A 25,320-nucleotide genomic window follows, 5' to 3' on the forward strand; every position below is an offset into this window, starting at 1 on the left:
GGCGTCTAAGCCGAATACGGCGTAGCATGTATACCTATCAACCAGGATGATGCTTCTCGAAGACTTCCGCCATGGTTCTGAGGCCTGTAATAGGATCCTTGTTCAGGCCGTATTAGCTAGAGAAAAATGGCAGCCTCTACTAAGTGCGTAGAGTCGACCTCAGTAGTCTCGATAGTGTCTTCGGGATACTTGAGAGATGGCAAGGTGAGGGGTTCGGTGGATCGGTGGGTGGGCAGAGGGTGTTCATGTATAGGGCATATCGACCGGTTCTCGGCTGGGGTAATGCGCAGAAGGCATGGTTGAACCTGAACTGCGAGGTCTTGCGCCTGAACTCTTTAGTAACGCTTTCAGTCATGGCCAAATCTCAAATTGTGGTTGCTGAGATAGACAGTGTTAAAGTTCGAGAGGTAGGTTGCGTAGTGCACTACTCCGCTCCGAGACGAATTCAGGCTTCGAAGCTATTGACAGAAGTATTGAAAGAGTGGTGCACAAGGTGATGACGAGGGGTCGATGGCGAGTTTAAGCTCCGCTTTCCATCTCTTCAACCGGCCACCTGCAATTTCTTAGGACTTCTGCATTTTTCAGAACATCTCGGCGCCTCATCCAACGTAGGAAGTTTTCGCTGCAGCTAGATGCGGCAAGGACCGAGCTTATGAATACAGAAAGAACTTACTAACGATCATTGGTTCTATTAACCATCACACCAGGATACCTGATGACTGACCGCTTCCAACGCATGATGTGAGTGTCGGGGAGTACTTTATCCTAGCCTCAACTGCTGACAGCTGCCAAAATACGAAAGTCCTTCATAATTGTCGACGGCTCCGTTCCCTAATTTCTCAAGCGTCTCTGATTTATTCGTCATCAACAGCTGTAAATTCCCCTATCACTCGATTGGTAAACAGCTGATCTTTTCAGACATATCTGGAGTTATGTTGATGATGTGACGACAATCTCACCGTGTTTAGCTTTCAAATCGTATGGCTATCGAATTCGATCCCTTCTTCCATCCATATATAAGGCTATCGCGAAGCCTCGTGTGTCTGTACCGAACGTTCAATCGTGCAAGGCGTTTCTAGATACTCCAGCTAAAATCATCACAAAGGTCTTGCTTGTTTGCGGTAAAGCTATTCACAATTTCGAATCGAAAGCTAAACAAGAGACTAGCTTATGCGTAATGACCGATCTGGACGAACTCCGGAATAGCTTGCGCAGCAACTTGTTTTAATCATTCACATCCCTTCTACGAGCGACAGCGGACACCGCGAAGGGCTCTTGTTCTTTTCAGAGCTAACACCATTGTTACTGACACATCCACGAGAAGAAACGATCATTTTAAGCCTCAATTGCTGGTATCGATGAAGTCATCGGCAATATGCTTAGGCGTCACTGGAGATGTCAAAATATCATCATCAACCTCACTGGGACCAGCTATACCGAACTAGAGGATCCTCTCAACCTCTACGATGCTTCTAGAGCAGCCACACTCCTTTCGATCCCCATGGCATTGTGTGGGTTTCCACAAGCCAGCTTCCTCTAAGGCAGTATTCCTGTCGATGACCGGCGGTATGCCGATGTAGATTAGCAGATGCATCTATTCCTGCTCACCATTTACGGTAATCGGCCGTGGCACAAGCAGATTGAGCACAGCGAATACATATTAGAGAGCAGCAACTTGACTAAAGAGGTCCAATCGCAGTACTGGGATGAAGTTATAAGACCCGAAGAGATAGTGTACATGATCATGTTGATCAAGCGCAAGGGCGATATGAGCGATACCTCTTGTCGAGAATTCCGCGCGATGAACATGGAAAAGACACGTAGGAACAAGGAGATGAAATGGTAAGCTCTTAAAGCTCAAGGATGCTCTGAAACCTTCCAAGCGAACATATGTTATAGTTCCAGCTGTGGGCTAGTCTCGGGCGTGACTGAGAGCACTCTCGAGACTGGACATGTTGATCCCGCCAGCGAGAAGGAAATTGATTCTCAAGCAAAGCCATCAAAGACATTCCAGAGCCTAGTGGAGAAGCGATTCTTGCGAATACGTCACCAATGCGACCTCTCGACACACGACCTCAACTCTATTCCGCACTATCGACTCGGCACTACTGATACCCCGTTTTGCCCCAGGTGCGACAGCGAAAATTCCGGGTGGCATACTTTCTGCCCAATGTGTGGTCAGGATGACGGGTTCTACTAGATCGATATGGACCAGAGCTACCTGAATTCTCGTGTATGGTTGCATCACAAGATTCCATTCCATGTCGCAGTCTGTCAATCGTGATTCATAAAGCTCTATGCTACATATGATTTGCAATGTCATCATATCAAATCCTATCTCTAGCAATCATATTCAACACCGACAACTCCTAGATGTTAGTGCAAAACTCTGTTGGTGTTCGATGCTAGCAATATACGCCATCATTTCTTATTTGTTGTCTGAAATCTCAGCTTCATTACACCAGCCTTCGATCTAAGACAGCAGAGTCTCTTCTGCTCATGACTTTCGTTACTTTTTCCAATAAACTTCGACATGTCTGGTAGGGTAAGCTGATCTGGCACTGGGATGTTCCACCTTGTAGACGATATCCATAACCAACTCCACCCGAGCTTCGATGGTAGGTATAGCATCAGTTTATGGCGTCGGAGCTTACGGAAAGTCTGAGAAAAACGTATATGAGAACACTGATATTGTGATGCCGATATATGTTGTAGTCCTGTCGGCCCAAACATCCCTCAGATCGACTTGATACTTGCTCTTCACATCTGCGCGGGTGATAGGGCCGATGCTTGGGTGGAATCTTGTCGCTGAAATCACCGCAACGAGTCCGTATGCTGTTCCATTGAACAAAAGTTGGCCCTTGTTTGTCAAAGAGGTCAAAGACGACTTGCTAAATGGTGAGCGCGCACACCGCTCTCTTCAAGAAGGTTTCACTAATCTTGTTCAAGCAGCGTTCGTTCTGTGAGGCAATAGTATGCTTATGTACTGGTGCCTTGATTTCAAATCTCGCAGCACCAGTCGAACATGCGGCAGCCTTGTTTCTCCAGTAGTGATAGCTAGCTTCGTCGGCTTCTTTACCACGGAAGACACTTTGTGAACGAGTATTTCGAAAGGGAAACATGCTTGATACCACGTGTAAGACCAGTGTCGTCACCTTGCTTCTAAAAGCACATCTTGAAGGGCCTTGCCATTGCATATGACTAGAAGCTGGCTAATGGACCTTGGCGGCTTACAGCATGACTGGATAGAAGTGTTTCACTACAGACCGATCTTGCGCCTTCGATAAGCGTTGTCTGAAGGCGCAGCAGAAACTTGGACAGCGCACGAAGACTGTGCGTCCATCTGCCATCTTACCAATCGATTCTATCACTTTTACTCCGGTTGATCCTGCTTACTCTTGGCGTTGAAATGATCATACCACGCGGCTGGATGAAAGACTGTCCCTTGGTGTACCATCGACATATTCTAGAACAGCTTGCGCTGCTTGGCACGTAGTCGACTGCTTTCTAGACCGTCCTTCAGTGCTGACGGCAATTTTCGGAAAGTGGTGAAACTGCATCTTCGGTCCTTATGCTGCCATGTTAGCTGGGATGGTTAGCGTTATCAGCGGCTCTGTGTGTGCCCTGCATTAGTTCACTCTGTCAGTGCGCTCAACGCGGCCTCGCCCCGAACGTGCCAAGCTGACCAGGATCTGCGCGTAGCGACCATCATAACGACAGACGAACTTGAGCTGTGCACACTGGTACAATAGCTGTTGTGGCCAAACTGTTTAGTAGTACGACCTATACAACCACGCAACCCCTTCTATTAGAGGTACTGCAGAGCACCTTCGACGTCGAGCACTACTCTCTCCGCCACCCGGCTTCGAATTGTAGTTCAATAAAGAGAGAATCCACCAATCTCATTCAGATATCACGAACGGAAACTTTACGACGCGCTGCCGCTGTCTACAACGTGCCGGAACGACCCTCCTCAGCCGACACACTAGAAAGCACTCACGGCACCCGAATCGGCGCATTAGATGCACGGACCCAGAATTTGCGCCACTGCGACACCATGGTCGCTGCGCGTGCACAGATACTGCCTAGCTTAGCTAGACGGAACGACATGTTTGTAAACCTCTCATTTCCACCAACTATTCTACTACAACACGTTCAGTCGGGCCTATTACGGTTACGAACATCTACTATGTCCAAAAGTTGCAATTGGTGGAGAATACCTTGGCAATTTAGCAACCGGCGCGACTATCGTATCGTTAAAGCCGGACTTAACGACAATCAAGTTGATCATACCAGTCTAACCTAAATTCGTAATCTACCAGCTCGCATGGGTTAACGTTCTACTGAATTTAGTTAAACGACATGAACTGGTTCGAATGGTCATCAGTCTAGTTGAAGCTGAAAGAGGTAGAGCACTTCGGCAGTGAAGGGTACGAGGAGGCTATACTAGAGCCGGAGCAATCGAAAAGCGTCATGAACTTCTATAAAGAGCTGCTACAGAAGACCTGTAAAGGATCATTCCCACACAGCTATCTAGATCTCGCTCACCCTCTCTTCAAATATCGACTTTCGTCTCCCGATACTTATAACAATATTCTCTTGCACGTTCAAAATGCCTGCCTTACACACTGGATTGATATTCGCCGCTGTGGCTGCTGTCGCCTCAGCGGCTCCTACCACCGACAACACGTCTGCCGCCTCTTCAAATATACTGGCTAAGCGTGCCGTCTGTTCATATACGGGCACCATCAACCCCACTACTGTTGCCTCTGATGCGCCTGGCTGCTCCTCCATCACCTTCAATGGAATCACTGTCCCTAAGGGTCAGTCGCTCGATCTTTCTAAGCTCACAAAGGGCACAACGGTCACTTTCCAGGGCCACAACACTTGGCTCGCCCAGGTTGGCTTCGATGACTCCCTCCTCAAGATCGGTGGTACCGACATCATCGTTACTGGTGCAGCCGGTGCTCGCCTTGATGGTCAAGGTGCCCAATACTGGGACGGTCTGGGCAGCAACGGTCCTACACCCAAGCCTAAGTTCCTAGCTGCTCACAACTTACTGGGCACCTCAGCTATCAACAACCTCTACCTGTTGGACACACCCGTGCAGGCCGTCAGCATTAACGGCTGCAATGGTCTCAAGGTCAATAAGATGACTATCGACAACAAGAGCGGAAACAGTCTGCCTGCGAACAAGATGCCTCACAACACTGATGGCTTTGACATTGGTGCTAGCTCCAACATTGTCATTGACGGCGCTATTGTCGACAACCAAGATGACTGCGTTGCCATCAACTCCGGCACCGTAAGTTCTGAACACTGGAAGATCATGTCTAATTGCTGACCCATTGTGTAGGGCATTACTTTCCAGAACGGACAGTGCAACGGTGGTCATGGTCTGTCTGTCGGGTCGGTTGGCCACGGATCTAGCACTGCCTCTAACACAGTCAGCAATGTGCAATTCCTCAACAATAAGATCAGCAACTCCTCCAATGGCATCCGAGTCAAGTCTTTTGTTGATGGTAAGGGATCCATTGACAAGGTTACCTACAAGGGCATCACGCTCAGCGGTATCACCAAGTATGTGCACCACTCTCTGCTCCTCCACTTGTCCTAATAGCTAGCTAGATACGGGATCCTTATTGAGCAGAACTACAACGGTGGTGACCTCCCCAAGAACGTTGCCCCTGGCACTGGCGTCCCTATCACTGGCCTGACTATCGACAACATTATTGGCGGCAACGGTGTTGTCGCTAGCGGAACTAATGTTGCTATTGAGTGTGGCAACTGCAGCGGCTGGACCTGGACCAGCACTGTCAATGTGACCGGTGGCAAGAAGTTCTCCTGCGTTGGTACTCCCAGCGCTGTCCCTGCTGGCACTTGTGCTTGAGTGGTGAAAGTCCAATCAGTGATGAGGTGTGCAGTGTTGAGAATATCAAGTAGAGCGGCGCAATTTAGAGCGATAGCTCAGTATCTTTTCGTTCAACGGGACAACTACATCAACCATTGTCAAGATACGTCAGTGTTGAGAATAAAGTTTCGCCACACCGGTGATTACTGCGACAGCACTCAATATCCGCAAAATCCAGTATTCAGTCTTCTAAAGCGATCACACAAAGGGTATAATGAACCGCCTTGGTAGTAAGCAGAAAAGTAACATAATGCCAGCTGTTAGCATAGCGATAACAGAGGCTGATGTCGGCACGTTTGCCACCACTAGCATGGTAACGGAGGAAGGTCAGGTTCGAAAATTTACCCAAGGCACTTGTGAAGAGTGCGTGCTCCTGGCTTCGACCAATACATGCAGGATTGTTGACCCTCAGCTTGCCGTCATGTTTTCATCAGTGAATGCATCTGTTCGCTCCCTGTTGGCCTTGCGTAGGGGCATGGATCCAGTGATATGGACTGACCAGGAGATAAAGCAAAGGTAGAAACAGTTTGGATCATGGGCCAAGGGAGTAGAACTTGTTGTCTACCTGGGTTGAGTTCATTACATAAGTTAGGTACATATAGGAGGACCTCCAGTCTGAACGTCTAGTCGGAGACCCTTTAGCGACTTACGCTATGAAGGGAACTGAATCTAAGCCCTGACCTCCCCAAGAGCCTTTCTCTCTCGCTTCAAGATGTGATCTTGACATGTTGGCTTACTTTGATAGAGTCGGAATAGATCGGGCGAACTTTACCCGGACTCAAGGCAACCTTGCCTGGCCTTTGCCGCATAGGTCGCGTTGTGGCGTCGTAAGCGATGTCTAGGATGATGGGGGCGGGGCAACACTTGTTGGCATAATGCATCAACTCCCATCGATTACAACTTTCTTCGAGGTTCCACGTATTCATCCCTACATGCTCGCTTTGCGTCGCTCGATATTCGGATACCCAGGCCAACCCACACAGCGAACACGATGCCCATGTGCACATCGTTGACAATATAACGTGCGATCCAGGTACTGCTGTAACGCAGAACAAACGAGCTACTTTTGGCTTGCGCACCGCAAGCCATACAACTCTTCTCCGGTACCTCCGCACGACTGGTAACTTCGCACGTACGCAACGATTACTATCGCGTCGTACATTATTTTTTTGGTATCTCCGGTCTAGAACACGTAACACAAACATCATAATGATGGCAGAGCTCGACGATGAAACTCAGTCACTGGTGCAACAACTTTACGATGCGTGGAGTACTCAGGCGGATTCGACATTCTACCTCAGCTTTCGCGACAAACTACTCGCCCAACGTGAACGGGTCGATACATGCATAGCAACTTTGAAGACTGTTATTACTGTCGCATGTCCCCAGATCAATGAGACGGAACGATACTTTGATCCGAGATGGGAGGAGCTATTCACTTTGGCAGCGTCGATTGAGTCCAGCGCTAAGGAGGAAGGCGGGAGTCTCGGAAAACGAAAGCGCGAGTACAACGAGGTTCATCGTCTGCGCAATCTAGCCGTAGTCTCCGCGTTGTGGTCGCCTGCCTTGGTTCGTTATTATGGTTGGAATACTGCCGCTCAAGGTTGTATGCGACTTTTGAAGACTTGCGCTTTGCGATACCCAAACTTCAGTAGGCAGTTTCGCCCTTACCTCAATCATGTCCTGCTCGACAGACATTGCCAGGCCATTATCTCCGGTCGGCTGAAGAATCTCAACGAAGCCCCATTGCAATACCATAGAGATTTGAGTATCGTAATTGCGGGCGGTGTCGTCCCTGATGCAGGAATCGAGGAATTATGGGTGACTAGCTTCGATGGATCGGTGCCTGTCGATTTGAATGGCCGTCTTCTCAAAGATTTGAGACCATACCACGTTCACCAGTACCTCTTGCGTCACGACCGCTATGGCATGCTTGTCACTAGAGGAGATTACCAAGACGTACCGACAGCCATGCATCAACAGTCTGACTTCTCACATGTACATCCAGTGTATGGAGAGATGCTTACACAGGATAAAGCTACCATCGCGTATGCTCCCGATATCATGTTCTCTCCGATGTTCGCACCATCAGGTGGGAACGAGGTTTTCGATAACTTTGCGTTCGATCATCAAGATGAATCATTAAATCATCACCCAGATGATGTTTCTATTATCACTTTTCCCAGCGATGACACTAATGGCCTGGCCTTAAATGTAGATGAAGTGCCGATCACTGAGAATATCACCAGCTCAGATCTATCTGATCAAGGCCATGCAGAGAACATCAACACATCTGATCTAGGTCGAGGAATTGAGAGGGATCATAGGAGGCAGTCGCAAGGGGAGTTTGTTACCAGTGTGACGAGAACCGCAAAAGAGATACCAACCACGGCTGAACCTAGAAACTCTCATCCCGAAATGAGTATAGCTTCTGGGTCACCGAAGAGAAGGCTCACAATAGAAGATGAGCTGCACAACAGATACGGCCAGATGTTGTCGAATTATATCCAACAACTGAGCGAGGAAGCGGAACCAGGCTTCGCACAGCGGCGAGCGCGATCCCAATGGCTTACACAAGACACCAGGTTGGCAAGGATATGGTCAATTTCTCAATCTAGGGGTATGCTGCCTGGCAGTGCCACTTCAAAAGCTGATTGCGATATCCTGTACTGTTCTGTAGATGATATGCTTGAAGCAGCACGATCTGGCGAAGTTTTTCAGAAGCCTGTGGTCATCAAAGAATCATTCTCTGATGCCGGTATGCACAACTATGAACGCTTCTTATCGTTGCTCGAGGATGCTTCCAGCTCTGAGGAACAAGCAGAAGTTCGCTGCATCAACATTGACGAGCCCATGTGCGAAGCCCTTGGACAGTTTACCGCTTATTTGCGTGCGCATCCTGAAGATACGAATGGGTTCTGGATGTCAACATTGCGCAGTGTGGCTAATTGCCATCGTCCGCTGTTCACGATGCTTGCTCGTTTTCGACTCTTGGAGAGTGTTACTGCAGGTCTTCACGACAACCGCTTCAACTTAGCGCCACCGCCACTAGGGACGACTATGTCTGTCAACTCTAACACCATCTCTTTTCCCGGCTCATTTTCTGGTGCGTATGTCAATACTGCAGCTGGTAGTTGGCAGCGTATTCTATCCGGTTTACAACTCTGGGTCTTTGTGCCAGAGGAAGCAGTGGATCCAAGCGACTTTGCAGATTTTGCGAATGGAGAGAATGATTGGCTGCCGCTAGGGAGGCAACGCTTGGTTGTCTTGGAAGAGAACGACGTCCTATTTGTTCCTCCTGGGCTGCGACTAGTGCAGGCATGGCACACGCCAGTGACTTGCCTAACGGAGCAAGGATTATTATGGGACGATCTGAGTGTCTTGCTAATCTTGGATAGTATGCTCTTGGGTCACGAGAAGCAGGCTGTGCATGAAGACCGTAGTGCACAGCAACTCTCTCGTATGATCAGAAACCTCGATTGCCTGATCAGGGAGCAACCTGATCGATTTAGGAAGTTCATGGCACGGGATGAATTCTTGGTTCGCTTCCGAGCAGCCAGTCAGTCTTGGCTCAAGACCTCTTCAAATGGTGGTAAACCACGATAAAGTGCTCTGGGGGTAGTTTGGGCATGTTCAGGTGACACCAAGACGTCGAGGGAAGCCTGAACACAAGCCCGGATGTGAAATGGATTTGAGTACAGCAAGTCGAGTCGAGACACTGCTAGGATGGATATCTGTTAAAATATCTTGTTTTATGGAAGTCAGACAAAAACCTAGTCATGCTCTATGTGAAGGTAATGCCCATGCTCAAGTAACGTGCTGACCGGTATCTGTTAGTGTGACATTGAGACTGACACTGCGATAGAACTGAAATGGGAGCATACGTACAGGTCTATTGTCCGATTTGATATCCTTTCGCCCAATACTGTTCTGGATATCTACCATTTCACCGGAATTTGACCCATACCACCTTGCGATACTTGCAAACGGAAGCATATACGATCGTCGTGATCCCGGTCATCCGTGATGGCGCTGGAATGGCCATGCAGTGTGTATACACGGATTTACCCAAAATCTGTTTCGGTAAGAGTCCCAGTGCATCCTCTAGCACGCTATACCTCAAGATGGCGAAATCTTCTACTTGCGGCTGAAATGAGGACACCACCAACCCTGATAATTGTGGACTGGTGGCGCTTTTTCATCTCGCCCAGGCTTGGTCACAGCTCTAATTCTGATTCGGTCAACACTGTTACAGAGGTTCCTTCATCCCATTCTACAGAATAGGCCTAGTCTCCCAGTGCGGCGTCGACTTTTGTGCGGTCTTTATGTTATCGCCACTCTAGGACCGCGCTTGGTATACGGCAGTAACGGAGATTGATGACAAAAACAAAACGACACTCACCTCAATGAAGGCTCGGCTGCATCCCTCAACTTTGCTATCCTTGTCGTTCCTGGTGTATTTAAAGGCTTTGCACTCCCATCGATGCAGCTTCCAACTACATTTTCACCCATTCACAACTATCAAAATCTGCCATTGTCACTGGAACATGTCTCAATTCGTCCGAGATACCAGCTTTGGTAGACTTGTCCGTCTAATTACATGCAATCGAGTACTGCAGTTCCCCGAAGAGCAGGATGATTTTCAGCTGCAAGATTCCTACGTCAAGCTTCTTGAAGCAGCTGAGCTACGCTCGAAAGACGAGCCCTTATCTATCCTCTCGCAAAGCGAGAGAAACAACGGCACCTATTCCATGCGCCCTTCGGATTCCGCTCTTCCAGATGACGGTGGGTCCGCGAAGGTCGACGAGAGAACGCAGCAAAACGACGTGTTCGAGCCCAAAATGTTGGAAGATGGTACCATAGTCGTCAACTGGTATGGCTCTGACGACCCTGCAAATCCGCAGAATTGGACGACTGGTCAGAAACTGGTGCCGACGCTGATCATCGATGCTTACACCTTCGCTGTCTACCTTGGCTCCTCGATTATCACTGGGAGTTACACCGGTATAATGCGTCAGTTCGACGTTTCTCAACAAGTCGTTTCTCTCACGCTCTCCATATATGTTCTGGCCTACGGAGTCGGACCTTTGCTCTGGTCACCACTCTCTGAGATCCCACCCCTTGGTCGAAACTCGTTGTACATCTTCACCTTTGCCATATTCATTGTTCTTCTCATCCCTACGGCCTTGGTAAACGACTTCCCAGGCTTGGTCGTCTTACGATTTCTCCTAGGATTCTTTGGAAGTCCTTGCCTCGCTACTGGTCCAGCGACGTTGGGCGACATGTATGCCTTCGACAAGCTCCCATACGCACTTTCGACTTGGGCTGTCGTTGCTACAAGCGGTCCTGCAGTTGGTCCTCTGCTTTCTGGCTACAGCGTGCCCGCCACTAGTTGGCGATGGTCCACCTGGGAGTTGCTGTGGCTCAGCGGTCCGCTGTTCATAGCCTTCTTCTTCCTGGTTCCAGAGACATCGCCTTCCAACATTCTCCTTCGACGTGCTCAACGACTGCGCGAACAAACCGGCCAATCTTGTTTCAGAAGCCAGGGCGAGATTGATCAATCTAAGCGCCGTCCCCGGAAAGTTGTCACCGAAGCACTCTGGCGGCCAATTCAAACTATGATACTCGACCCATCTATTGGATTCACCGCACTTTACGTTGCCCTTATATACGGCATCTACTATTCTTTCTTCGAGTGCTTTCCAATGGTCTACGAAGGAATATATGGAATGTCGCTCGGAGCGCAAGGTCTCGTCTATCTGTCCATCGCCGTCGGGATCACTGTAGGGCTGGTGATGTACCTGGTCTGGATACGCATTACATGGGAGCCTGCCGTGCGGACCTGGAATATTGGGCCCCCAGAACGCCGCCTCATTCCTGCTCTCTCCGCATCGTTCTTGCTTCCAATAGGACTGTTCCTCTTCGCTTGGACAGCAACTTCCTATATCCACTGGATCGTACCCACTGTTGGAATTGCTATCATGAGTGGCGGCATCTTCATGATCATGCAACCCATTTTCCTCTACCTTCCCCTGAGCTATCCCAAGTACGCAGCATCTGTCTTCGCTGGTAATACCGTCGCTCGGTCAGTACTTGCTGCCGCCATCGTTCATTGTTCGCAACCATTGTATGTCAATCTGGGAGTAAATAGAGGCGTGAGTCTGCTGGGAGGGTTCACTATTGGTTGCATCTTTGGTATCTATGCCCTATACCATTTTGGTCCGTCATTGCGAGCAAGATCCAAGTTCGCGCCCTGAACACGGCAAGATTAGTCAGGAACCGAATGAAATAGTTCCCCCTAATGGGTGTGACTCACTTATAAGAGAGTTGATCTTCAGTCGTCTGGTCAGTGGGCAAACAGCTCGATCCGCAAATACTTGGTTGCCGGGTTGGAAAGGCGGAGAGAGGAGTCGCAGATATAACTTGTTAACTAATACTCACACGAATCATTACCTTGAACCAGCTGGTCGAGTGAGCCTACGAAAATTCGTGTCTATATTCTTACGTTTCGGATGATGGAGGCAAGGATTAGCGCACAGGCCTTCGTCGACAAGCCCTTTGGTTTTCTACGATGATGGTCCGTGCACAACCCAAGTGTGCTGGGCGCATGTGAAGCGGACCATTCAAGCACTACTTCAGCCGCCAGCAACATTAGTATTGTTGGATCCAATCGACAGCGCCTTGGTCATGCTTGAGACGAGCGCGACACAGCCCCTGAGCATCGAGTCGGCTTGTGCGATGAGAGCTTTCCGTTCTTTCGGTGATCTTAAAGCGCGTCGTTGGAAAGGTGGGATCCGACATTGCGTGCACTATTTACTAGGCCATGTAATCATTAAGGTTATGGGCAAATAGCCAACCATCGCGGTGATGTATCGATTGACGTTTAGGTGATTCGCGGCAGGTTTGGGTACTCCACCTTTTCAGAGTGAATGTTAGCAGGCACATAGCTTTGACAAGTCTGTTGATATGTGCTCATTGTGCAGACTCGATGCCTCGTCCGAGATGCCAGTAAGGTTATCGCAATCGCGGTTGTGTTCTTCTTCCGGCTGCAGTCTTCCCATGGGGACGTTGATGAGAATCAAAGACATGGATAGAAAGGAGAAAAACAAATCCTCCTGATGTGCTGGCGATGACCAGCAGCGTTGAGGAGTGTGGAAGGAGCAAATGGTGGAGATGGAGTGGATGATGCAGTAGCTCGAGGAGGTGGCCATGCCTGGGGACAAAAACGCGCTTGTGCCAGAACGCGCTTGGCGCATCCCCACCAACGCGACACCCGCACCGCGTCGGCTCTCTGCCAAGCCTGCCATCCGGGGTTTACGTTATGCTCAGGGAAAGTCAAGTCCAGGCTGTGTGCTTCATTCTTCATCTCGGCCTTGATAGCACAGTAAAGACACCACATATGCCGATGATGTCTGCCACAAAGCTACTTTGCCTCTCTCTTAGCTAATCAGTACTCTAACACGGTTGCGTCCAATACACGAGACTGCGGTAGTAGTTCACGTTTGCTTGGCACCCAGACAGGTAGCTTGGCACCCAGTTAGGTATTAGAAGCGCTGGACAAGAGGCGCTACAACAGCTCAGGACCACTACAAAGGGTACTCCGTAGTGCTAATGAATTTGGTAATGATACGGGATGTTGCATGGAGATCGGGTGCTAAGATCTCCTCGCCCTTCCGGGATTTGCGTCCGCCTGGCTTTCCGACTGGCATTCGGTGCGACCATTGGGCCGGTACGGGAACCGGTCCCTTACATCGAAGTAGTGGCGTGCGGAAGCGGCACACAAGATGCGCACCGCTTAGGTCCCGCTTGCATTACCAAAGCTCAACTAATGGCGAAGCTCCGCCCCAATTGTCCGGTTGCACTACATCCCACTAGCCTAAAGAATCAACCTAGTATCCTAGATGCCCAAAATCCTGGCTTAGACTCATGTGTTTGGTGGTACGTTGGGCTTATGCTTTCTATCGTGTTTGCGCTAGGTCGCTGTGGTGAGCTCATTGATAGCTGTTAGACTTTATACTACTAACTGATACGGGGTGCATGAGATGGGGGAGTAATAGTATACTGTCTGATGTTGATACACGAATCGATACTGTCTAGTATCAGATCCGATAGTGTTACTTATACTCGCACTAGTGAGGGTCACGTGAGGAATGTCGCCTCACCAGGACCCAGGTTCCTGACAATAGCCGTAGTACACATATGCCGTATTTAGGGTTTCGCCACATTGCCGGCCTAGCTGCGTCAGGTCCGTCCAGCTGAAAGTTAGGACACCACAGACTGCCATGCTGGACACTGATTTACGATGAGCACCTTACTGAAATCAGCAAGCGACACCCTGTACGAAGAGAACTTCTAGTGCTAGGCATCTGAGCCTTGGGCACTATGCCATTATCAACGCGCGGACTCAGCAGGCCGCTGTCAATCGAGAAGTAGCATGTCGAGATTGGTGGGACAATGCGATCTCTGCTAATCATAGGGGTACCGCCATGTTTGTTGTTACACTAGCTATAATACGCCAGCGGCTCGCTGATTCTAGTCTTTGATTTATCCGAGATAAACTTTTGCTTTAATGTACGCGATTGGACTATACTTTCGCAAGATCTCCATTGGGCCTGAAGTATAAGGGCTCAAGACGCACAGCATCCAAGTATCCACTATGTGCAACCTCATCTGCGCATTTATGTCAACATGGATGAAAGACCTCAGCTACCCCCACAAGTGGTCGCCGCATTAGAACAGGATAATCTCGGGCCTAAGACTCTTGCACTTGTGTATTCGTTCACCTTCCTAGCCCTCATAAGTGTGGCACTGCGCTTCTTTTCGCGGATCAAGCTCACTAAAATCGTCGGTTGGGAGGACTACTTCATTGCTATATCAATGGTAAGCTCACCGGCGATGCGAAAATAATCCACAGGTTGCTAAAGCGTGCGCCAGGTCTTTAGCATCCTCGCGGGTGTCTGTCAAATCAAGCAGGTGCAGGCAGGCGCTGGCAAGCACACAGTGCTCGTCCCTTTACCTAAAATCATCGAAAGCTTGAAAGTAAGTCCAGTACGCTGTACAATCTTCACAACAACATCCTGACCAGTGCAGTATCTCTACTTTAGCATCCTCGCCTACGCAGCAGGATCCCTCTTCACCAAAGTGTCGATCTGTCAGCAATACAAGCGTATTTTCGGTGTCGCGGACAGCAAGCTTCCCATCTACATTGTCATGGCCCTTTGCGTTGGAGCGGCTACTTCAGCATTCTTCACCTTTGCATTCTCTTGCATACCAGTTGAGGCGTTCTGGGATCTGACGCTAAAGCCGACGTCAAGATGCATCAATGATAACGCGTATGTTCTGTAACTGAGATCCTGACTCTAAACAACGAGTAACGAATGGCAGAGCTCGCTTCGCCCACAGCTTCTTGAATATGATCACCGATTTGATGGTCGCCATGCTCCCCGTTCCAGCAATCTGGCGTCTCCAACTCGTGCGCCGCCAGAAAATCGCACTCGTATGCCTCCTTTGTGTAGGCTGGATGTACGGCTCTTATTCTCTTTACATCAATTCCAATACACAACACCTACTCTCGTACTGATACTCCGCCAGTGTGTGCATCATCTCCGCCTTGCGCATCCAATCGCTCTTCGTCTTCTTCCGCCATCCCAAAGATCCCCTCTACTACGCCGCCCCACCTATCTATTGGGCCAGCATCGAACAGAACCTCTCCATCGTCTGCGCATGCGTACCGGCTATGAAGCCGCTCGTCGTACGACTCGTGCCCGCGTTTACATCTTTTACCAAGAGCCTCACGCGCTCTGGGAACGGAAACAGTTCAGTCTTCGGGAAGTACGGAAAGAGTAGTGTCAGGAATGCGGGTGCCGAGATGGAACTTGGCGACACGTCGAGGCTGCGGGACGATTTCATGCTGCCGCCTCCGGTGCATGGGAAGCACGATATCAGAGTCAAGCATGAGATCACGATGAAGAGCGATGCGAAGAGCGAAAATGAAAGTGCTAGGAGGTGTAGTGAGGGAAGTGGTGGAAGCGAGGAAGTCATTCTCAACGGGAGGGTTCCGAATGAAATGGCGTGAAAATAATGCATCGGGCCAGGCTTGGGTCACGTATAGTTCCGTATATATACCCCAAGTAGAGCTTTATTCGAGTCCATTCAAGATTCGTCTTACTTTAGCACTACTTAGTATGTGCTGGGGTGGCGGGCATTAACCGACAGCGGGCATTGAGTGCACGGATACTGTAGGCGCATCCCCACCAAACGCGATGCTCGCTTCTTAGCACAACACAACCGCTGCATCAGACCCAGCCGATACCACAGTACCTTGTACTGTTATATGAATTTCTTACGGGTATGCGTATCGCCGTTGAGTACATCCGTGTGCGCAAGGATTTCCCTCTGATCGAGCAATGCGAAGGTTGTGGCGCAGTCGTGGCGATGAAGCTCCTGCCGCCCTAAAGGAACCGGTCAATGCAGCCTGAGGCTGATTATTGCCCCGGGTTCCCAATGGAACTTTGAAATTACGCCTCCATATTCACCACTGTCGGACTGGAGCTCTGCACCTGAATTTCCCATGTTCAGCTTATTGCTGGCTCAGAAAGCCTCATTGAAGGGCGAGTAAACTCCTTTGGGAGGCTGTCAAACACTGCGGTAGAAGTCTTGCTGCGAACGGTGCGATGGCTTTGCAGACTTCGTGTGGCGGTCACTTTCCGGTCCTGCTCTTCGATCCATGTTGGCACCGCGTCGTGCTGCGCCTGCTTCCTATCGCTGCCTGAAAGAGTTGAACGTATAAAGAAGCATCATATTCGTGAGCACACTAAACATCACCACAGCATCCTAACCACGCATTTCTGCTACCGTCGCATTACGAAAACCATGTTCACCCCCGGTACTTGCATCGCAAAAGCCACGCCTCCAGCTTTGTCAGGTGGCATCACAGGTCAGGCGGTCAATTTAAATGTCATCCCCGAAGACATCCATCACCTCATCATAACTGAAGTTGCGGGAACATCTCCCACGGACGTATTGAATGTGGCACATTCATCAGTCACATTGCGCGATGCAGCATTGCCATTCATATACAGGAATGTCACTCTGACTAGAGGACTGAAGAAGAGCGAGGAACAAAAAAGATACCAGGCGCTTGTGGAGACTTTCCGCGAAGATGAACACGGGCATATCGCGAAGCACGTTCGCAGCATCACAGTCACGAACGACGTGCCTTCGGACGACTTGATTATGATGCTCAACAAAGTTGCGCAGCACGGAAATTTCCAATCGCTAAAGTATGAAACTCAAACGAATTGATGAGTATGAAGCTAATTGTCCTAGTTGGAAGACTTCTGCACACATGTCTCGCGCAGTATACGACATGATTCACGCGACTTGGCCGCAGCTCGAGCTCCGTGTTGTTACCGTGGACCGACAGAACGCGAAGAATAGTTCTCATCGACAGATGGACATGAGACTCCTATCGTCCCCTCTACTTACCGAGCTCACGTACGTGGTTTACACCGAGGGCAGCCGTGTTCGAGAGCTCTGGCGCTCTGACTGGCCCCGGCTTTCTCAGGCTTTGGCGGCCGGCGGCAACGTACGATCTCTTCGGCTACAGAACAGACAAGACTTCGATGGCTATGATGGGCCAAAGATCGTACCTGATACTGAACCGAGAAAGTTGCCGCGCCTCGATCTCGCGTCCGGTTTGCGCTTGCCCCGACTTGAAGAGCTTACGATCGAAGACGTAAGACACTATGGAGACTCGATTTATCTATGGGACGACGATTATTGCCGCATGTTTCTTGATTCTATCGACCCTTCGCGTCTGCGCAAACTTGACTTTGGAATCGACAACCCCACAAATTTCTTCAAGAACTTTGCGGGACTTTTTCCAAAGCTCAAGACGTTGAGTTTTGGATTGCTAGGGCGCGAGGGGACTCAACAGCCAGCAAGGATGTTTCTTGAGTCACTTGATGCGCTTGAGCATCTTGACGTGTCTCATTCACAGTATTGCATCGATGATCTTTGGCCTGCGATTGAAAAGCATCGGAATTCACTAAAGACACTGATCCTTGGACCTACGTCTGGGCATTACAGCGGCTTCAAGTATATGGGCTTGAGCCTACTCGAGACGATCGCTTCTACGTTTCCAAACCTCGAGCGACTGGGATGGCACGCTGAATGCGATACCAACGCAAGTTCCAACCACCTGACCATACATATATGCGCTAACTATACTTTCCAGATTGATGAAAAGGACCTTGAAGTTCTTTCGAGCATGAAGCTCACGAAGCTCGATCTCTACCTCCACATCCCTGGCAAGGCAACAGACTACTGCGACCAACTGATAGCTGGCCCTATGGGAACCGCCCATACTCCACCGCTTGAGAAGGAGCGCTCTGTGGCCGCTGCAATGAAAATTGCCGAAGCTGTCTCGGGATCACGGCAAGATGCGCTGCAGTGGCTCACGCTTCATCTTTCCAGAATGACATATGGAGATCGTGCCGACCGAATAGAAGTATTTTCGAGGTTTCAAATCAGACGGACCGGTTACTCCAGTCGAGTGCGCGGACATGAATGGGATGTGCGTGGTAAGATGGACTGGTATGGACTTCCTTCGCTGGAGGAAGATCTGCTGTTTGAGGAAGAAGGAGCAACGGTGGTTAGAAAAGCGCATCATGCAGATTCACCTCGGCTTTAAGACCCTGACCCCACTTAAGCGGCAACTACCCAAGTCGGCTACACAATGTCTCGTCAACAAACGTCATGCAATAACATATGAGCTCAATAACAGCATCAATGTAATCCCTTTCTAGAAGAATGATATCCGCAGCAATACAGCGCGTCCTGCGCGCATCAAGCCTAAACCGCAATGCTTCACTTCTCCGACTGGGCCCCCAAAGATGCCGGTTCAGCACAACATCACGCCAACGCATCATGGAAACAACAGGCTTCACGTCCACTCAACTTGAAGTCCGCGACGCCATATTCGCGCTATGTTCAAACTTCCCAGACAGCTACTGGCGCGATCGCGATGACACCAGCACCGACCCATCAGACTTTCACGCCGCGCTGGCAAAAGACGGCTGGCTAGGCATCGCTTTGCCAGAAGCCTACGGCGGCTCTGGTCTAGGAATCTCGGAAGCAACAATGATGCTGCAAACGATTGCAGAATCTGGTGCTGGCATTGCAGGAGCTCAGGCGATACATGCAAATGTGTATGCGACGCAGCCTCTCGCCAAGTTTGGGAGCGACGAGCAATTGAGGGAGACGATACCGAAGATCATCTCTGGAGAATACAGGACGTGTTTTGGCGTCACAGAACCAAACTCTGGACTCGATACTCTGAGACTAGGCACATTTGCGAGGAAAGATGCCGATGGGAAGGGGTACAAGATCACAGGGCAGAAGATATGGATCACGTGTGCGCAAGTTGCAAAGAGGATGATACTCCTCGCGCGAACGACACCACGCGAAGAAGCAGAGAAACCAAGTCAGGCACTAAGCATGTTTTGCATACCACTCGATCGCTCCGCTCCCGGCCTAGACATGCGGCGCATCAAGAAAATGGGCGGCCGCGCCGTCGACGCAAACGAAGTCTTCTTCGACAACTACCACATCTCCGCCGACTGTCTCGTCGGAAAAGAAGGCCAGGGCTTCAAAATCATCTTACACGGTATGAATGCAGAACGGTGCTTGCTAGCCGGCGAAGCCCTGGGTCTCGGTTACGCTGCTCTCACACGCGCCGCTGCGTATGCACGCGAGCGCAACGTCTTCCAGCGGCCTATCGGTATGAATCAGGGTATCGCGCATCCCCTCGCTGACGCGTACATGCAGCTCGAAGCTGCAAAACTTGCTACCTACCATGCAGCGCGGTTGTACGATGCTAGCAAGACGGACGATTCTATCCGGCAAGATGCCATTGGTGTAGCGGCCAATAGCGCAAAGTACCTCGCGGCCGAAGCGGCATTTACAGCGTGTGAGAGAGCGGTGTTGGCACATGGCGGTATGGGGTATGCACAGGAGTACGATGTTGAGCGGTACCTTCGTGAATGCTTTGTCCCTAGGATAGCGCCCGTGAGTCGGGAGATGATTTTGAACTATATTGGGGAGAAGGTGTTGAGCTTGCCTAGGAGCTATTGAGTGTGGAAGGGAGATGGCAGGATTGAACGAGATGACGGAAAGCTGCATGACGACTGAAAACATGGGTAAGAAACGTTACGCTCTTGATACAAGTACAAAAGCAAGGCTACGTAGAAAAATAAGATAGCCTAGTCGTTCATATATCCATATACAGCGTGACTGTCAAGTTTCATCTCTAGTCATATACAACAAAAAAAGAATCCAACGCTACCGAGCAGCGTACGACAAGAACACCAGACGCCTTTACAATGAATGCCAACGCCGCGCTACCACGCGCATCTAGTTTTCACTCCACCTTTTCATCAATGGGCTCTTTCTCCTGCACCAAATCCACCTGCTTAACCGGATGCAACAAGACGCCCGGCAAGCACATGCGCCCTTCACCCTGGACCTCAAACTCCTCTCCACCATCATTATCCACCTTGTAGCCCAACCACCTCTTCCAGAGATTCGGCGCAAAGCCCGCATGATAGTACCACGTGGTACCCAAAAAATTGTGTTGTCTCTCGTCGGAGAAGACGGACATGCGCGCCCCGCCACTTGCACCGTTACGTCCGTTGTTGAAGATGGCAGCGAGGTACTGCGTCGGCCATTTCCGGTCGATGAAGACGGGATGCGGCGCGTATACGGCTTTGAGACCGTGGTGCAGGGCGCACGATGCGGGCCACATCTCGCTGAACATGGTGTGTCGGAAGCGGGATTGTTCGCGGTGCATCGTCTCCAGCAGGCGCCGGGAGAGGCGACCGGACGTGTTGATAGCGGTACGACGCGGTGGAAGCCCGTTCTTCTTGTCGTATCCCGTGACATCATCAGCCAGGATCCAATTCGTCTGATCAGGGTCGAAGAGTGGGTTGAAGACGATGAGGTCAGCGGGTTCGCCGACACCCCATTCGTACTTGTCTTCTGCGAGTGTGGTGTTGGGTTTGACGTTTTCGTCAATCTCGATGTCGGGGTAGTCTTGGGGAGGCTCCGGGCCCCAGATGTGCTTCTCAGGCTTCTGCATCTCTGGGCCAGGGACGTGGGGGTTGGGCGGGAGATGAGAGGACCATCTGTTGGCTTGGCTGTTGGTGCCGTGTTCGGTTTGCACACGGACCATTTGCTTGAAGTCTTCCCAGGAATCGTGCACCGAGGGGACATAGAAACGTGCATTGCGTTCCCAGAGGCCTTTGCGGGGTTGGGCGGTTGTCCATTTGGAGACTTGTTCGAAGAGGTGGTAGTAGTGGCCTGTGTAGCGCACGTCCATTTCCCAGTGCCAGAAGAAGTCGAACTCGGGGTGTTGGTGCGCAAAGTACGTCACGGGCATGAATGTAGAGCGGTAGGCACCATGGACAGGCAGTCCGCGGTAGTTGGACTCTTCCACTCCGCCGTAAATCAGGCCCATCTGGCGTTCCGACCACAGCGTGCCCATGCCAGCGAACTCGGCGGGCAGCGCGTTCTTGAGGACCTCGGCGTAGACGTCTTCGTCGGCCCAGATCTGCTTGTTGTCGTCCTTTACGTGGATAAGGAAGTGGACTTCGTATTCACCGCCGGATGCAAGGCTGAGTTCAGAGATGAGGGCGCGGAGGTACATGATGTCTTCGTCGTCGTATTCGTAGTCCCACCATGTGCGAATGAGCACGGCGGTCCGTGGAAGAAGCGTATTGTGGGCTGCCTTTGGTAGAACGTGGACTGTACTGTTGGCTTCGGTTTCGGCATCGGTTACCGTATCTCGCTTCTGCATCTTGAATGTATCAGTCCCCGTCTTGGGTTGTTTCTCGAACCGGCCCTTGTTCTTTTCCAAGCACCTGCCGAGCGCTTCCGTCCAGTTGACCTCGCGGAAGTCAACCTCAGCGTCAACCTTCCAGACATCCTCGATGCCTTCACGATCACCTTCCATGCCCGCGCCTGTCCCGCCGCGCCTCTTGCTGTAGCCTAGCCCATACGGACCGAGTCTTCCGAAGCGCTCGAAGCAGACATCGTTCCTTAGGCCTAATGTCTCATAGCTTCCGATCACGTTGTCCGGCATACCCTGTGGTACGCCTTTGTATGCCCTCAATCCAGGAACCTTGATGGTATCGTTCGCATCGAGATAGCACGTCTCGACCGGGCCGTACTTGTCTACGTAGTTTATACCGCTGTAGTCCGGGTATGGGTCAAAAGGTATCGAGTCGGCAATGTGTGCGCCCTGCGATCTCCGCTCTTTGACAGCTTCCTTGGGCTGCTCCTCCGCCGGCAGCTCGGGGTCGATGTCCTGCTTTGTTGGGTATTCCGGTACATTCTTGTCCCGGCTGACAAGCGACCGTATGCCGCCGTGATATCGCTTCAGGAAGGGAAAGCTCTCCCACACGTTGGGCGGCGGCGGCGGCTTATTCAGCCCCAGCTCCGCATTGCGTATCGAGGCCCAACTGCTGCTGAACAGAAAGTACATGAAGAACAACAGCGTGCTCGCCACCGCCAGCCCAAAATATCGTGTACATGCCCGTGGATTCCGGTAGCTATATGCACTCACGGTAGCTTTCGAGGGGGCTCTCCGGTGAGATTTGGAGGATCGGCGAAGCGGTCTCGACTCGATGTTGTTGGGATTTGTGTCGTATGCGCCCGAGGAATGGCGGGACGAGGACGGGCTTGGTGTGCCCGAGGACATGTAGGCCTCGTAGTCATCGCTGGCGTAGCCTTTCTCGTTGAGGTCGCCGTCTTCGACATCGCGGTCGGCCGTCGGCGCCTGGTTGTACGACTTGGCTTTCCGCTTGCCCACGGACAGTGGTCGGAAGCCGAGCATTTTGCTGAGGGTGTTGTGTGACAGCGGCTATGGCATGTGCGTCGACAGGACGGGAGGGTCGTGGCAGGCGGTGTACAAGGGATGCGGCGCACGTGAGAGCCAACGACTTCGTTTCGTAATCAGTCGAGAAGTATATACAGGTCAGGAAAGCGTATCGGTCGTATCAATGCGTCGCGGTGCGTTTCGTGGTGCTAGTATACACAGAACTGAGATCCAGCTCGCTGGGGCTGCGCGGTCGGAATTCGGAAAGATTGCCGCGCGCACTACCCAAACATGGCGTTGGCGGAACAACGACGGCCGCTGGAACCACAGCTACGATTTCAACACCACATACGCCATCGCGATGCGCCATACATCTCTAAGGAGTACCACCATTTGTGGCAGCTGGCCATCGAGCTATTGATCTTCTCTCGTGTCGTGACTCCGGTTCAGCGTTCAGCACCGACGACGGCATCTCCGCATCAGCCACAACGTATCGGGAAGTCAAATGTACGCTTGACCTTTGGCAACCCATTCAGAGCCTTTGTTCCGAAACTCCGATAATTTGCGCAAAGAGTTCGGGCGAACTTTAGCCGCTTGTAGAGCTCTCATGTACGATATAAAACAGACCATTGATATCAGCATCTACCACTCCTCAGCTGCGAGGACTGTCAGATATGTCATAAAGCATAGATTATTACGATGTTTTAACACTGTAGATGTTAGAACGCAGCTCTGTACTACTATGTTACAAGAGTGAGCATCACGCGCATAGACATATTTCCACGATACTACAGCACAATGTACAGAGGTAATACTACTGTAACACAAACAGTACTACTGTAACATAAACAATACTACTGTAATCTACTATAGTACTCGTGTAGCTCCTTGTCTTACTAGGCGCTCGCATAATTGCACGCTTGCGGATATTAGCGGTACTACGGTGCAATGTAGCCCCACCGAGAATCTGCCTATATTGCTATCCGCTGGGTACATACATCAGATCGATTCAGCCCCACGGACGATCATGAATCACAAGCACTAGTAAGATTGTAGCAGTGCACCTAGTGGCCCAGTCCGCACCTATTCCTTGCCTGTATTTATACCCGGTGGGTGCCAACTGTCTAGTTGATATCTGAGAAGCTTCGCTGTGCCCTTCGATCTTAGCAATCGCTATTCTGAAACATAACATGTCTAGAGAAATGTCTGAAGGCATCAAGAACGGAGTGTTTCAACGCAACAACACCAAACCCCCGGCGGACAGCCCGGCTATGCAGTTGTTTTCCTTGGCTGGTAAAACCGCAATTATATCTGGCGCAGGTCAGGGGATTGGCTTAACAGTAGCCAAGACTTTTGCGGAAGCAGGTGCAAATGTGGCGATTTGGTACAACAGCAACAGCATGGCTATTGAAGAGGCCGACAACATCGAAAAAGTCTTCAAGGTCAAGTGTACGTGTGACCAAATCTACAGCTTCCTTGATGCATCATTTATTGAATGAAATAATTAAGAAGTCGTGCTGACCCATGACTCAACAGGCAAAGCATATAAAGTCGACGTCACCTCATACGACGAAGTGAAGGTGGCGATGGGAAACGCTATCAAAGAACTCAACGGGCGCCTTGACATCTTCGTGGCAAATTCTGGCGTTTCCTGGGGGGATGAGTCGTTTATCGACTCGAACATTGCGAGATACCTTGAAGTCATGGACATCAACACCAACGGATTTGTCTACTGCGCCCATGTTGCTGGGAGTCACTTCCGCAGACAGAAGCAAGAGGGAACTACATTGCATGGGACTGAGCTCGAAAATTTTGAAACCGGCAGCTTTATTGCAACAGCGAGCATGTCTGGCCACATCGTCAACATCCCTCGACATCAAGCGGCGTACAATGCATCTAAGGCCGCCGTCATTCATATGTGTAAGCAATCCAGAGACACTTGTCAGTGTTCCTACCGAGTCCGACTATGTTAACATTGTTCAGGCAAATCCCTCGCGATCGAATGGCTAAATTTCGCTCGTGTGAACACTGTATCTCCTGGGTTCATAGAAACTACTATAGCCGGACCGATCGCAGATGATGTCATGAGCGCGATCATGGACAAAGTGCCTATGGGGTAAATGATCCTACACACAAAGTCTGAGAATAGAAAAGACGGCTAACCCCCTTAGACGCTTCGGAAAAACAGTAGAGCTTAAGGGAGTATATCTTTTGCTTGCGTCGGACGCTTCCTCATACATGACGGGAACAGATATTCTTGTCGATGGTGGTTATACCGCACCATAAGCTTGAGTTTAGCGTGGAACCAATTACAAAATGAACTATGAAAGGCCTGTTCAGTACGCCTGTTAGTATTTGTCGATCGTCTAGTACGATTTTTGCATCCACTGGCTCGGGCCATGCAAATTTACAAGGGTAATAATGAGGACAAGAATAAGGCTGGCGATGACTATGGTGGCAAACGCGGGAGCTTCAGTGTACAAGCACGAATAAAAATGCTGCACGGACTGAAAGATCAATAGACTGCAACAGA

General features: G+C 50.5%; 9 protein-coding genes across 9 annotated transcripts; 8 read left to right on the top strand and 1 right to left on the bottom strand.

The window, feature by feature from the left end:
* Positions 1-1,588: 1,588 nt before the first annotated feature.
* CC77DRAFT_1013838 (hypothetical protein) lies at positions 1,589-2,200 on the top strand (the record flags this gene model as incomplete). The annotated part of the gene is made up of 2 exons (XM_018523863.1): positions 1,589-1,842; positions 1,900-2,200. 2 exons carry the CDS (start codon positions 1,589-1,591, stop codon positions 2,198-2,200), a joined length of 555 nt encoding a protein of 184 aa, XP_018380176.1.
* Positions 2,201-4,532: 2,332 nt separating this feature from the next.
* On the top strand, positions 4,533-6,004 carry CC77DRAFT_1082229 (endopolygalacturonase). The gene is made up of 3 exons (XM_018529353.1): positions 4,533-5,305; positions 5,357-5,580; positions 5,629-6,004. Exons 1-3 carry the CDS (start codon positions 4,613-4,615, stop codon positions 5,888-5,890), a joined length of 1,179 nt encoding a protein of 392 aa, XP_018380177.1. The 5' UTR covers positions 4,533-4,612; the 3' UTR covers positions 5,891-6,004.
* Positions 6,005-7,108: 1,104 nt separating this feature from the next.
* On the top strand, positions 7,109-9,517 carry CC77DRAFT_1054731 (hypothetical protein; the record flags this gene model as incomplete). Its single annotated transcript, XM_018527811.1, has 1 exon — positions 7,109-9,517. The coding sequence occupies exon 1, from the start codon at positions 7,121-7,123 to the stop codon at positions 9,515-9,517; it is 2,397 nt and encodes a 798-aa protein (XP_018380178.1). The 5' UTR covers positions 7,109-7,120.
* Positions 9,518-10,458: 941 nt separating this feature from the next.
* On the top strand, positions 10,459-12,168 carry CC77DRAFT_1066807 (benomyl/methotrexate resistance protein; the record flags this gene model as incomplete). Its single annotated transcript, XM_018528928.1, has 1 exon — positions 10,459-12,168. One exon carries the CDS (start codon positions 10,459-10,461, stop codon positions 12,166-12,168), a length of 1,710 nt encoding a protein of 569 aa, XP_018380179.1.
* Positions 12,169-14,611: 2,443 nt separating this feature from the next.
* On the top strand, positions 14,612-15,689 carry CC77DRAFT_921816 (hypothetical protein; the record flags this gene model as incomplete). The annotated part of the gene is made up of 5 exons (XM_018533725.1): positions 14,612-14,791; positions 14,846-14,950; positions 15,002-15,243; positions 15,296-15,433; positions 15,503-15,689. Coding segments are annotated over 5 exons (852 nt in total), but the record flags the coding sequence as incomplete, so codon positions are not given.
* Positions 15,690-16,656: 967 nt separating this feature from the next.
* CC77DRAFT_556721 (hypothetical protein) lies at positions 16,657-18,691 on the top strand. The gene is made up of 3 exons (XM_018532168.1): positions 16,657-17,193; positions 17,240-18,098; positions 18,150-18,691. Exons 1-3 carry the CDS (start codon positions 16,784-16,786, stop codon positions 18,603-18,605), a joined length of 1,725 nt encoding a protein of 574 aa, XP_018380181.1. The 5' UTR covers positions 16,657-16,783; the 3' UTR covers positions 18,606-18,691.
* A 150-nt stretch (positions 18,692-18,841) lies between these two features.
* On the top strand, positions 18,842-20,047 carry CC77DRAFT_948166 (acyl-CoA dehydrogenase NM domain-like protein; the record flags this gene model as incomplete). Its single annotated transcript, XM_018535183.1, has 1 exon — positions 18,842-20,047. The coding sequence occupies one exon, from the start codon at positions 18,842-18,844 to the stop codon at positions 20,045-20,047; it is 1,206 nt and encodes a 401-aa protein (XP_018380182.1).
* A 101-nt stretch (positions 20,048-20,148) lies between these two features.
* CC77DRAFT_1025647 (hypothetical protein) lies at positions 20,149-23,018 on the bottom strand. The gene has a single exon (XM_018526106.1). The coding sequence runs from the start codon at positions 22,803-22,805 to the stop codon at positions 20,334-20,336; it is 2,472 nt and encodes an 823-aa protein (XP_018380183.1). The 5' UTR covers positions 22,806-23,018; the 3' UTR covers positions 20,149-20,333.
* Positions 23,019-23,809: 791 nt separating this feature from the next.
* CC77DRAFT_1054735 (NAD(P)-binding protein) lies at positions 23,810-25,314 on the top strand. The gene is made up of 4 exons (XM_018527812.1): positions 23,810-24,236; positions 24,324-24,707; positions 24,771-24,903; positions 24,959-25,314. The coding sequence occupies exons 1-4, from the start codon at positions 23,978-23,980 to the stop codon at positions 25,071-25,073; spliced, it is 891 nt and encodes a 296-aa protein (XP_018380184.1). The 5' UTR covers positions 23,810-23,977; the 3' UTR covers positions 25,074-25,314.
* The last annotated feature ends 6 nt before the right edge of the window (positions 25,315-25,320 follow it).

This window comes from Alternaria alternata, assembly GCF_001642055.1.
Source record: "Alternaria alternata strain SRC1lrK2f unplaced genomic scaffold CC77scaffold_30, whole genome shotgun sequence".
In the NCBI taxonomy this organism is placed as follows: domain Eukaryota; kingdom Fungi; phylum Ascomycota; class Dothideomycetes; order Pleosporales; family Pleosporaceae; genus Alternaria; species Alternaria alternata.